Source organism: Sycon ciliatum, chromosome 2, assembly GCF_964019385.1.
Source record: "Sycon ciliatum chromosome 2, ocSycCili1.1, whole genome shotgun sequence".
Lineage (NCBI taxonomy): Eukaryota > Metazoa > Porifera > Calcarea > Leucosolenida > Sycettidae > Sycon > Sycon ciliatum.
This window is the reverse complement of record NC_088644.1, coordinates 25,376,256-25,389,945: the sequence shown is the minus strand read 5'-3', so window position 1 is coordinate 25,389,945 and position 13,690 is coordinate 25,376,256. Positions and strand designations below refer to the sequence as shown.

At 45.5% G+C, this 13,690-nt stretch overlaps 2 protein-coding genes across 4 annotated transcripts; one reads left to right on the top strand and one right to left on the bottom strand.

Moving 5' to 3' along the window:
* Nucleotides 1-919: 919 nt before the first annotated feature.
* Nucleotides 920-5,075, bottom strand: LOC135809344 (elongation factor 1-delta-like). 3 transcript variants are annotated; one of them, XM_065322677.1, is made up of 4 exons: nt 5,007-5,075; nt 4,517-4,618; nt 3,542-4,096; nt 920-1,100 (listed from the first exon to the last, which is right to left on the bottom strand). In XM_065322677.1, exons 1-4 carry the CDS (start codon nt 5,058-5,060, stop codon nt 1,062-1,064), a joined length of 750 nt encoding a protein of 249 aa, XP_065178749.1. In that variant the 5' UTR covers nt 5,061-5,075; the 3' UTR covers nt 920-1,061. The 3 variants fall into 3 exon arrangements, with proteins under 3 accessions (XP_065178749.1, XP_065178748.1, XP_065178750.1); XM_065322676.1 differs by lacking the exon at nt 5,007-5,075 and adding an exon at nt 4,826-4,959; XM_065322678.1 differs by lacking the exons at nt 4,517-4,618; nt 5,007-5,075 and adding an exon at nt 4,826-4,960.
* Nucleotides 5,029-12,294, top strand: LOC135809345 (biogenesis of lysosome-related organelles complex 1 subunit 5-like). Its single transcript, XM_065322679.1, has 5 exons — nt 5,029-5,100; nt 5,186-5,268; nt 6,986-7,115; nt 10,092-10,147; nt 11,627-12,294. The coding sequence occupies exons 1-5, from the start codon at nt 5,073-5,075 to the stop codon at nt 11,771-11,773; spliced, it is 444 nt and encodes a 147-aa protein (XP_065178751.1). The 5' UTR covers nt 5,029-5,072; the 3' UTR covers nt 11,774-12,294.
* Nucleotides 12,295-13,690: the final 1,396 nt, after the last annotated feature.

Sequence of the window (13,690 nt, the reverse complement as noted above, 5' to 3'; positions counted from 1 at the left end):
CCTGCTTTTCATCTACACTGATCTGGCAAAACCAGTCTTTTATACAGCCTAAAACAATTTGTCATACGAAATCGACTCTCTGTTAAGTAATAGTTACTTCCAAAACATGTGCCCCAGGGGTACAACGTACACTGTACTGTAAAATTGCTGCACACATTGCTTTAAGTTTCACGTAAAAGTCTTACGTCCATGAACTTTTTTATTATTATTACTTTTACGTCAAAAAGTGAAAAAACTCACGTAAAATTTGACGTGTTTTACGCGAGTTGACTGTCCCGCACGTAAGTTCATGACGTGAGTTTTTGGAAGTTTCGCTTGGTTATTCTGACCGAATTTGTGTGAGTTTCCGGGATTTTAATGAGTTTTATCGAGTTCGTTGGAAGATTTGATATTTGTGCGAACTAAACCCGAATCCTGCCAGGCAAAATTACACGTCACGTCGCACGTGTAACTTTTAAACCTCTAAAAATTACACGTAACGTGACATTTGCACCGCGTTTTGAAAAAGGGCAAAAAACGTGTAACTTAACCTCTCTATTATCTGCTATCTGCCTAGCACAAGTTTTCTCAAATCTAGTCGATCCATTCATTGCTCAAGGAATAAAGGCGAGATGGCCCGTCGTCCAAATTAATTTTTTGGCCTGCCCCATTGGCACAACTGGAGAGATCATTCTATTTGTTGCCTGTTCTGCCACATGAACTCCTAGATAATCCCTGGTGGAATCCAAGGCCACATCAAAATCTGCGGTACAAGTTGCATTCTAATCACCCAGCAGAATTCATGGGAGGGACAGCATAGCAAGCGAGTATGCTGTTCACTACACAACTCACATGCCTCGCTGAAACCATCGGAACAGACCATCATGCAGCTGCACACACACACGCAAGCACACATTGCCACACCAGCAGACATTGAAGATTGGAACGCAAACCACACCCGACAAGGTGGCTTTCATGCTGGCCAGCAGTTTTGATCGAATCAGGTATAAAACCGGGAAGACTGGAGAAAAGGGACAGAGAGTTCTTAAATACAACAGGACGAATTCAAAGTGGTAATTAACTCAAATCTTGTTGAAGGCAGCGATGTCCACGCTCTGGACCTGAGCACACAACAAATTGAAGAAAGGCAAAGCAATACATGTTGTCAAGTTCATGCATGTGCAGTGTACTTCCACTAAGACTGACCCCTTGGGAAAAATCCACACGTTTCACACCACCGCATTTTGAGAAAATCCACTGCAATATTCCTGGAAATCCACAGATAGGACACTGAAAGCTGCCGTAATAAAAAGCTGGAGAGCGAAGGCCCTGACATTTTCACAGGCTCAGTACCCCACTGCTGCATCTGAGTATTTTAGTAAGGTGTTTAATGTCCGCTGAACACAAAAGTTAGAGCTTTCTGCACCGAAGAAGTGATTCTCAGCTGATCATAGAGGTTCTGCAAAACAAAAATGTGTACGAACTTTCGCTCCACGTCACGAAGTGAGAAACTTCGCACGAACTTTCGCAACTTTGGACGCGAAACTTGCAGGGAACGCGAAATGAACTTTCGTGGGAAGTTTCGTGAGATCGGGTCATGGCGTACGTGCACTTGGCGCATGCAAACTACGAAAATGTGCAAATTCGTGCGAAAATTCGTACACATTTTCGCAAGGCTGTCGCGAAACTTCGTTCGAATTTTCGTTGTGCAGAACCTCTTTGATCATGATGCATACTTGTATACAGTCAAGTGCGGGGAGAGCGCCCACCACCCAGACCCCCTTGTGGTCATGCTTAGGGTGCGGGGCGGATGTGCATGTCCTGACCGTAGGTCATACAACATGAACTCGCAAGGCTGTCGCGAAACTTCGTTCGAATTTTCGTTGTGCAGAACCTCTTTGATCATGATGCATACTTGTATACAGTCAAGTGCGGGGAGAGCGCCCACCACCCAGACCCCCTTGTGGTCATGGTTAGGGTGCGGGGCGGATGTGCATGTCCTGACCGTAGGTCATACAACATGAACATTGTACAATTAATAACATTGCACGACGTTGCACAGTAAATCCGCTCTCATTCATTGCACCTTTCAGTGGTGGTGTGAGGTCGACACAAATAGTGAGCTGCTCAGGGGCCATGTGTGACCATAGTGCACTCAGGTTCTTACATCATAGGACCTTAGCCGCACTGGCGGTACTTTACAGCTTTTCTGGGGCTTCAGCCCCCACCACTGCGGACCCTGTACAGCATATCACCTTTTTTACTGAAGGCATCACTAGAGCCTCACACAATCAGACAGTCTGGTTCTTCCAGAGCCATAGGAAAGTGCGTTATTCGGGCTGTTCGGTGTCTGGCATCACTTCACCTCAGCCCATAGCATTAGTGACGGTCTAGGGCTGAAACGATTATACCAGTTACTCGGTAAACGATCGAGAATTCCTTATCAATCAAGTAATCGTTACGTTATAGATTACTCGTTAGGGATTTTGAGTCCAAAAAGTACTGAAAATCCTTGTTTTGTGAAGTTTGAATCAGTTTCCACTGTGAGTATGCAGTTGGCATGGTGCATATTCCGAGGTGAAATTGACTTTAGAACTGCCATGTTTCGGAGCTACCGGGTAACACTGTCACTAGACATCCTTAGCAAAAGTACGATAACGCTAACTTTTACGGTACTCACTCCCAGCCGTGACAAAAGACGTTATCGGATAACGGAAAAACGTTACAGAGCTCAAAATAACGGGCCGACGTTCGTTATAGAAATTCTGCAAAAAATGCAAAAACTCGCATTGTTTTGTAACTGGCGGGAGATAAAAAGCACGTCGTACAGATCGAGATGAGATCGAGAGTCGAGATTGCTTCCTCTTGTGACATACAGCTTTTTTGGCGACTTTTGCCTTTCAGTTGACAATTTCTGCGTCCTCTGCTTCGTGCCTTTCTCCCTCTATCCCATCTGGGAAACAAAGGACCAGTTCCACGGCACTCCTGAGGAAGAAATTCATCGGCCTCTCCCAGACGTGCTGGAGCTGGAGAACCCTTACAGTCTTCGGTTCTGCGTTTAGGAAAGGGTTTCCAAGGACCTGAGAACAGCGAAAACTCATTTTCGCCGTGCTTTTGCTATTCCAGAGTAAAAGACCTCGCCAAGGTATTCTTTCGGAACGACAGCAAACTAATCCCTGGTTCAAAATTTTGAATTTCCCGCACCTGTTTCTACGAAAATTCGTATCGCCATGGTTGTCACGACTACTTCGTCTCAACTATAACGTACTTTGTGCTAAGGGAAAAGTCAGCTTGAACGATCCGAAGTACGGAAAGGTTTGCGTTTACGTTAGCGTTTTTTTAGCTAAGGATATCTACTACTGCAGATTTATGGTATTACAAAGGCCTAGCTTTTGGAAACAGAGTAATTTTGGCACAACATTCTGACATTATTTGCTAACGATTATAATTGATCGTTAATTAAGCTAAAGAGTAATCGATAGGTGAAAATCCACGATCGTTTCAGCCCAAAGCTGCATTACCAATGAATACAAAAAAGAGAACTACTATTACATGCACTTACAAGGTCTTCGAACTTGGTGATCTCCTCCTCAAGCAAGTCTGTTCCAACTTTGTCATCCTCGACGACACAGCTGATAACCAACTTCTTAATTCCATAGCCGACCTCAGCGAGCTTGGCAGAGCCCCACAACAGACCGTCCACCTCAATGGTACGAACAAGTCTCTCCATCTCCTTCATATCGGTCTCGTCATCCCATGGCTTGACGTCCAGGATGATGTTAGATTTGGCAATGACAGCGGTCTTCTTTGACTTGCGGTCTGTGTATGCAGCAATACGCTCAGCCTTTACTCTCTCCTTCTCTTCGTCATCTTCCTCAGCATCATCACCAAAGAGGTCGAAGTCGTCCTCTTCTTCCTCCTCCTGTGCTGGTTCTGGCTCAGCAACAGGGGCAGCAGCACCTGAGCCGGACTCGAGTGCGGCGAGGCGCTTTGCAAGTGCTTCAACCTGAGACTGAAGACCTGACACAGTCTGGCGCAGGGTGCGGTTCTCCTTCTCAACGGCTTCGACACGGGCAGCCATTTCTGGTGTGAGTTCAACAGACTTGGTAGGAGCACCCTGCGTACAAGAAACCAACAGTAAGCGAATAACAACACAGACAACACAAAACAATGAAGTCTCGGCTCTGGAACCTTCAAGACAGGTATGTCAAGCAATCAGCCAATTAGTGCTTGATATTATTATTATTATTGTGTTATCGTTATCGACCATCACAACAATACTATAATCATTATTATTGACCATGCGCAAACAGCTGCTGCGGCAAAGCCGGCTCAAACAAGTGCAAATAAGACTTCCATTATTCAACAACATTAAATTTTAACAATGCGTGTGAGAGTCATAGTGGCAATGCACAAATCGGGACATGCGATGGGTATCATATTTTCACCGTCTGAGCCGTGTGATGAAGCAGCAGTTGCAAGAAAATTGAACAACATGTAGCCAAAAGAAACAGGCGTTTCAGGATTGTGCCCTGACCTGTTTGGACAAGCAGCGCTGGATGTTAGAACGGGCACGTTCTAGCTCCTGGGCAATAGTGCTGTCACCACGCACTAGTTTGTGTTTGTGTTGAACCAGTACCTACAGTGAGTACGCACGCACGCACACAGAGGACTATTTATGGAGCAAACTTTCCAATTCATTCGCAAACAGAGATCCTTTCGGTTGCTCCCAACACTACACGAGAAAGAAATCGCCCACAGAGATGTCTTCTGCAAAGTCCACTATCCATACATCCATTTCTAATCAGGCATTGTTATGTACAGTGACCAAGGCCGAATAACACACCTTGGTCGCGCAAGGTGCGCCACCGATAAGGAATCGCTGATATTGACTTTCGGCGTCTTCGAACCTCTGTCGCTCAAACCAAACTGGCTCAAAGCAAGCCTCTGATCCCAATACAGCCATGGCTTTCTTGAAAGAGTAACTAAAATTTACAAAGAGAAGAGACAAAAAAACTGCTATTTACCTTGCCAAGCTGGTTTGCGAGAATACGAATAAAGCAACGCAGCACGTGGCGCATGTGCAAGAGAAAATGGCGGCCACTGATGAAGTCAGCCGAGGTGAGTGGTGCTATGCGGTGCAGAGTGGTTGTAAGGGAATGTGACCTTTTACCGGACTTGGATCACCCTCGACTTGTTGTTGTAGATGTTGGACATGTTTTCATGCGCCTCTTTGATCACAAAGCTGCTTTGCAAGGACAGCAGCGCTTCTTTGTAAAAGAATTCGAGGTGAGTTTTTTTGTGAAAATTTGAAATTAGAAGTACATGAATTGTAGTATTTTCACCTCTCTATTTGATAAATTTCTAGCGGATATAACTAAGGGTGCAGCCAGTGTGCTGAAAGTTCACGAATACCACGGGGGCAGAGCTCATTAGACAACACAACAATGGACCCTCGATAAACCACCGCAATTTTCGGCAACCAAACACACACAAAACAGCCCACGTACACACATTACAACCGGATGAACTTATTAATTTAGCACCCTCCCTACAGTCCATTCATTGGAAACTGGCACCCTAACTTGTTGGTGTCTGCCGCATATACCGTAAAGTACCGCCAGAGCGCCCCACCATCTCGTCCTTTCTTGGTCGTATTGTGGAGGTGGTCTCCTGTCTGTAGGGCATACGACACGAACTTCGTACACATATTGCAAGTTGTGCAGACAATCCGTACCTTCGAGCGGACACGAGCTCCACACAAAAACCTGCTTATTGTGACCTTAGTACACTAAGGTTCTCACACCGTACAAACTTCGTTGCATTCTGCCATACGATTTTCCTTTCCCTGGCTGTAAAATCAAGGTGGGGCGCTCTGGCGGTACTTTACGGTAGTTGTAGATATCGTGAAGACCACAGTACATCCTGCATTGTGTGACCCGTGCAATTACTCCTTGCCACATTTGAGGCCAGAAAAGTCCAAGAACAGGGAAATAGAAATTCAGCCAGGTTTTACAAAATTAGGATGGGTATGCCATGGCAAAATGTACGGAGAAGCAGATCCCAAACCCAGATTTTTGAGATTTAAAGTGGGTTTTTGATCCTCAATTCGGCCCAAATCGGTTGCTATTTACTCTTCGCGCACGTGCTGGATAAAAATTCTTTATCAGTGATGTCGAAAATTTATTGACGTTTCGGGCCAGTCAGGCATCGTCAGGTGACGTCATGACTGGCCCGAAACGTCAATAATTTTTTGACATCACTAATAAAAGAGTTTTCATCCAGCGCATGCGCAGAGTGAATAGCAACTGAATAGAGCGGTTGCCAGTTGGCAAACCCCCTTTTTATTTACAATGCAGTTGCGTGATGTCCACCACTTTCTGAACCCCCTAGCCAAGAAGAATTTCTCTCGCACGAATGGTGCTGGATTATAAGGGGGTCACTGGACGGGTTGCTAGGCTTCCAAACTGTTATTGTAATAAATCTCAATGGATCTCGATAGAATCTATCTACAGATGTGACTCCACGATGCCATGCTCTTGGTGGGCCCTCACAAATTAATATTTAACAATCACCACCATGGGTATAGATAGCGCTGCCGGTATATACTAGGGTTGCGGCAAGTTAAATGCGACACCGCGATGGCTGCGAAACCAGGAAAACCGCGAATCGCATCCACTGCGCAGCATACGCAAGTATCGCAACTGGCTCATCACAGAAGTTGAGCTCAGCACAAATTTTGCAACGCGTTGCGTGATTTGGACCTTCTTTTCAGCAAGAGGTGTACACTAGGATCAAGAGCTAGCTGCGTGTAGCGTTAGATATGTACAATTTGTACCCACCTACTCGAATGGCAGTGAATTGTGCACCCTGCATTGTGCTCCTGAGGCGAATCAGCAAGGCGATGACGTCTTTCTTGAGTGGTATTTCGTGAATTCGCATCGCATCACAAAATGCTTCTGTGAATCCTGCTTCAAGCTTGTTAATTTGTCTTGTGTTGCCTCAGACCAAGCGCGGCTTCCGGGAAGTCAAGCGTCTTGAACAGCATAAGGTAGCGACTCAGACATGCAAGGATGTTCTATCTGCTGAACTTGTCACAGATCTACTGCCTCAGATTGCAGAATACAACTCCAAAGGTAAGCTTGCCATTGGATGTGCACACATACACGGCCAATGAAATCTGACTACAGGCGCATTATCCACGCCCCGACTCAGGCAGTCTCTTGCGTCATGCAGCTATGCAACCCAGCACAGCTCATACGTGCACCATGCGAACCGTGGTGCAATTCTGGAGCCAGTGGTCGTATTTCACCGGCTAGCACTGTTTAGTAATGGTGTTGGCATGTGCAATTTCTGTGAAGAGCGGGTACAGTGTCGCAAGTACCCCCATTTGATGTGCACGAGCAGTACGCACTGTTCCACTAACACGAGAGAAAGAGAAAATGCTTGTGTGTGTGGGCGGGGGGAGAGAGAGGTGCTTGTCTGTATCCCTGTGTGTTTGGAAATGGGCCATCCAAACCACTGCACCACACATAACAGACATGATTATGGTCACACTCATCTTCCAGACCTGCCAACCTTCTGGGTCTGTTTTGCTTCTTTCTTTTTTTGCTAAGTTTTGCATACTACCAACTGTTTTTGAAATTCTACTTCTTGAAGTGCAATTACTAACCCTTTCCGTGCTAATGACGTCTATAGACGTCATGCGCGCTGTACGCCAAACGACTAATGAGGTCTATAGATGTCATGAGATTTGCGCAGTACATCGCAGTGCATAGATCAGTGTACAGACTTTCGTAACTCCGTCAGAAATAAGTCTATCGCGACAATTGATACACCGTTGGAAAGGTATTGAGCTCAGCTTTCCAGCTATATAAAGTTCTTTGCGATAGGAGAAAGATTGACGGAGCGGCGATGGTGTGAACACGAAATTCACGGCACTGAGCGATCGTTAATTTTTTTGTTCGTACGTTCGCAGTTTTCTGTTGCATGCCAGGGGAATTCCCTTTGGCACAGCGTATGCGTAATGGACATCAGCGGAAGCACGTGGATCTCAGCTTTGCAGCGCAGTTTGAATCGTGAAAATCGGCTGAACTGGAACAATAAACCGAAAAAGAATGTGAGATCAAGTCGAACTCGGATGGAGAGCCAAGGATTATTTATAAAAAGTAAACAGGACTAGTAAGGGGTCGTCGCAAAAGTTTTTTGTCGTCCCTGAAACGAACATGATTCATTTGGGGGGGAGGGGGTGCGAGCCAAAATCGCAAGTCGACCGACACTGTACATATGACATGTACATGCATGCGATTTTCGTCGTCCAGCATAGCAAGCTGTGTTCGTTTCAGAGGGAGGGGAGGGGGTCCAAGTACGAAATGAACGATGTTCGTTTCAGGGACGACAGAAAACTTTTGCGACGACCCCTAACTGGTGGTGTTAGTGGACATCATAGTGTAACTTGTAGTTCCTTGGTCCTTTTTACTTTTTATAAATAATCCTTGGCTCTCCATCCAAGATCAAGTTGCTGTGCCTTTCCGAGGCATCGTGAAGTAGTTTCGAGAGGACATAGAAGCTGCACCGCCGTGCATATTGAGATGAGAGCTACCAGGATGGATTTTCTTGGTCCTGATCTTTCCAACAAGCCCAGGATGACGAAAATCCATCAAGGTGAACTGAATTGAGAGAAAAATTCGTTCGGACCTGTGCGCGAAAACTACACCAGAAGAGTCAGTGCGCTGGAACGGCAGTTTGCTGGAGTAAAAAGGGCCAGCACGGAAAGGGTTAACAATGTGGTTTGATGGGAACACCGGCCAACACTGAGCCACACTGCAATTAGCCAATAGATCAGAAATGGCGGACCAACATTGTTGGTCCTTGTGACCATCTCAGGGCTGCCACTTGTTCTGTTTTTTTGGAAACACTCCGATTTTTACAGGTTACGACAAACCGACCAAAAACAATCTTCACGTTATTACCAGGATCGTTCACTAAAGTGCCTTAATCTGTCGTTTCAGACTCTTAGAAGCCTAGTAATGCTTTGGAGCTCTGTCTCGTTACCCCTCGGCCCCTGGTCGGGGAACCCATAGATCCCATCCAGATTTATTCCGACAGAAAAGTGGCAGCCCTGCCATCTCCCGAAACGTTGAACTACTTGAGCTTCTGATCGATTGTGTTAAATTGCAGTGTAACTGAGTATTGGCCTGTGTTGCCACCAAACCATTTTGTTAAAATTAATCTGAGTGAAGCGTCATTCAGAACTTATTCAATCCATATGCCTTTTTTTATACGAACACGCATGTTGATGGCTGGCTTTCCAGTTTATTAGTACAAAGCACAGCCATGAAACTCCGAGTAATAACTACTTCAGCCTAGTTCCATTGCTAGCTTGTGTTGTACAAAGCACGTGTGGTGATTTGTACTCACGGCAAGGTTTGCACTGCGTGTAGTCGTAGCGCGGCCTGCACTTGCTTTAGTACCATAAGGATATCGAATCATTGCTCGGCATTCCTTTGCAATGCTTGTAGTTAGCTGATCGATTCTTTTCCGTTTCCGTACAATTTTGCTCAAAATCCATATTGCAGACGAAGAAGTGATTTTTCCGTATATGGAAAATACGGAAGGGTAGCAACACAGAATTCTTCCTTCTCTTTTAAATTCTCCTGGGTGATTACCAATAGCCTGTGCATGTCGTGTACGTGGTGTAAGGTGTGTGAAAAAATGAAGGAAATTATCCCATATTTGCCAGGGTATTACACACACCCATAATTATTTTAGTTAGTGTTAGACAAAACGGACAACTTGTAAACTTATGGTCTCTCTTTTTTAATTTTAACCCATAATTATATTAAATTAGAAGCAACACTCCTTTTGGAGGCAAAGCTGCACGCTGTTCCAGTTTGGTGACAGGTACTCATGTGTGTGTGTGTGTGCGCGCGTACGCGTGTGTGTGTGTGTGTGTGTATGCAAGCGCGCGCGCGCGCGTGTGAGTGTGTGAATGTGTGTGTGTGTTCGAGTGTGTGTGTGTGTGTTTGTGTTTTTGCAGTTGTTCATATTGCATATAAATTGGTATCTCTGTGGCTGTAGTCTGCTTGCGTACTTGTTGTGTGTGGTTGCAGTTTCAGACCTGTCTGATAGTCTAATTGCTCTTGTTTCCGGGAGAAGCATCGAAGCGGTGAGTTTGACTTTATGCTGGGTAGAAACGATTTTTATGTTTTACTGTGAGTCTCTGTGTTGCCTCGGTGCCTGCGTGTCTATTATCTAAGGTCTAAGATGGAAGCCTGAGAGAGCACCCTGCTTGACGATTTGACACAGGAGAAATTCCACTTCACATGTACATGCATTCCTTGAGAAATTCAGGGAGAACAGTAGGCTTGCGTGTTGTCATTTCAAAACGTCTGAGGTCCCAGCTTTCGAAACGCGCTGTAGCCACTTTCCCAGTATGTATCTCACGTCCCTCCTTTGAGTGCGAGAAGATCTGAACATGTTTTATATTTATAGTAAGGAAAAGGACCAAGGAACTACAAGTTACGCTATATCCGCTCACACCACCAGTTACTAAACAATCAGCTCATGCGATAACATGGCACGGCACTGACTGACGGTATTATGACGTTCTACAACTAACTGGTCTTGGGTGCGCACTTCAACAGCTTCCAACTTGGAAGGTTCTAAGTTATATGATAACATAGGAGGGGAAGGTGAGCGCAACCAAGACAAGCACGAGCTGAAAGTCTCAGCTGTGAAGGACGTTGGCGGATGTACATCTTCCAAGTTGGAAGGCTGTCGGAGTGCGCATCCAAGACGCGTTAGAGCTGATAGACACAGTTAGTTGTAGAACGTTATTACCGTCAGTCAGTGTCGTGCCATGTTATCGCATGAGCTGATTGTTTAGTAACTGGTGGTGTCAGCGGACATAGCGTAACTTGTAGTTCCTTGGTCCTTTCCTTTACTATAACTTAATTGCTGGCTCTCCATCCGAGTCTATCCTTGCACACCTGATGTTTTATGTTTGTTGGGTCCGAACAAGAGACTGACAACGGGAACAGGTAGGTTGGTGGAACGACATTTATTAGAGACGGGATGACCAGGACGAAAGAAACGACTACATGGTGATTATTGAAGAGAGCGAGTTGAAGAGAGCTTATTGAAGAGAGAGAGTTGAAGAGAGACAACGCAATATAAAGGGCCTGGGTAGCTATGGCAAACATGGACGCGCAAGTAGCTGCCCAGGCCAAATGAATAATGCATGAACTAATGAATTATATGAATTAATATATTGTAATTACTTGTGGGCCTAACATGTTGTTAATTCTTCATTGACATTTGAGGGATTTCCGAAAAGTGGAAGCCGAAATGAAGGGGCCTCTGAGAATATATATCGCTGTACTTAGGATGAGAATATGAGATGCAATAATTGCAATAAGGTTAGGGGTATTGCGTGTGAAGCCACTGACTGGCCTTACACCAGTCTCCGTGTTCAGTTGCCATCGCCAGGATTAGGACCACTATGTCATCGATAATCACCCGAAAGAAGGAGAAGACTGCTACGCTTTTCATCCGACGCGTATCATAAATCAATTTTGGTTTAGGCAGATGTGTGGCAGTTGGGTTCGAGATCATCACCTCGTTTCGTTCCTGTTGTTGCTTGCAGATAGAGAAAGGATGTAATAAAGAAAAACTGGGAGAAGACTGGCAATTGTTCATGGATGAGCTCAGCGAGAAGCGCCGTCAATACGATGCGGATATCGATCAGGAACTGGCAGCAACAAGAAAACGCCTGGAGGAGCTAAGGTCATAGCAAGCGTATGTAACCGGCGGTTATGTACTCCTTTTCATAGTAAGGAAAGCTGTGTGAACTCTTTTTAATTTCGTGTCTTTATTGCTATACCCTCGGCAAGCATTGTCCTCTCTGATCCACATCGTAAATCCCTCTGTAACTACTGGTACATTCGTTGTATTGTGTGGAAATCTTTGTTGACGCGCTACCAAGCCACGTGTGTAGCCACGTGGGGGTGCCGTCCACTCAACTGCTGGGAATTGAGCTAAAATTCAAGCCGTTGCTGTAACCTTCGGCTCCGTGTAACATATTTTCTATCCGCATAAAACTATCTTTCATGCTATCATGACACCTTTCATAGCTCTTGAAGAAATCCCAACCCTCAAAGGGGTTTCTTTGCGTACCCGAAACTTACATTCTTGAGGTCCAAATAATTCATTTGACTTCAAGAGATATTCGCTATTTTACTATAATTATGTCTCACTACAGTGCTGTGTATATGACTGCATTCGTTTTTCCGTGCGGAAATACTTCATTATGAAGCATTGCCTTCTGCTACATTGTGGAGTGTGTGAGGTTTTGTTACTTTTGTATGCGCGAAAAGTCCATTCCTCCTTCCCTCAAATTATGCAGCTGGGCGTTGCTGGAGAGAGAGAGAGGGGGGGGGGGGGGAGCATGAGCACTATTGTACACACACACACACACACACACACACACACACACACACACACACACACACACACACACACACACACATAGCCACAAGAGTATAATTATAACCCCTCAAGAGTGTGCAACTCCTGATACCAAGAGTACATAACCCCCCAGAGTGTGCAACTCCCACATACCCTGTTGTCCCGACAGAATTTCAAGTTGACGTCATTATTTATGACGCAATGCTCCTTGCAGCAGTGATTTACAACATGTGTACGGGTGTCAACGCATCACACGTTTTTCTTTGCAATAATTTGTACAGGATCGATCGGCTTCGGTCAACCACAGGTTCCGGATTCGTCTGATAATCCGTGTACAGTGCGCATTGCATCATCAAAATGACGTCAACTTGAAATTCTGTCGGGACAGCACCCATAGTGGAGTTGCACACTCTGGGGGGTTATGTACTCTTGCTGATACCCTTTCTATGGGGTACGCCGACGGCGAAAACTCACATCACGTGGTGCAGTGTCGCAGTTGTACATTTCCAGCCCGTTTTTAGTGAGCAGCGGAGTAATATAAAATCACTCTCTGACAGAAACTCACTGCGGGTATGCAAATCCCCAGCATGATCATGGTAGATATTCGGATTGCGTGCACGCTATCTGAGACACGTGATGTGAGTTTCGCCGTCGGAGACGCCATATGCAGAGTTGCACACTCTTGGGGGGTTACATACTCTTGATAAGCAGATGAACCTCTCGTCGAATTGTCAATAAGTGCAAGACGTTCATGCTGTACAATATGACGGTGCTGAAACGTATTCATCATAAAATATTCTTTCTTTCTGAACGATCATAACTATCGTTCAGGCATTAGTTGTGTTAATGGCATTCCAGTGTGCGTGCGTGTGCGTGCGTGTGTGTGTGTGTGTGTGTGTCCTATGTAACTACATGTATGTGGTACGCTGGAGAGCTGTCCCTGTATAAAGTGTAGAATAGCCTCTGTTCTAACAGGTTGAAGTACCGTATTTTCCCGACTACAAGTCGCACTCGATTAAAGGGGAAGTCCGGTGAAAAATTTAAATTTCAGGGTCGGTAGAGTTTCGGGCGCTGAGTCGAATGGTGTTGGTCCCACGTGTCTCCGACAAAGCGTTCTCGAGATATTTCCGTTGGAAAAACTGAGTTTCGGGGGCTGTGCCATGACGTCATGCGGCCGCGCCACATGTGCACACCCTCCGCAACGTCATAGCGTGCAGCTAGGTCAAAAGAAGTGCGTGAAAGC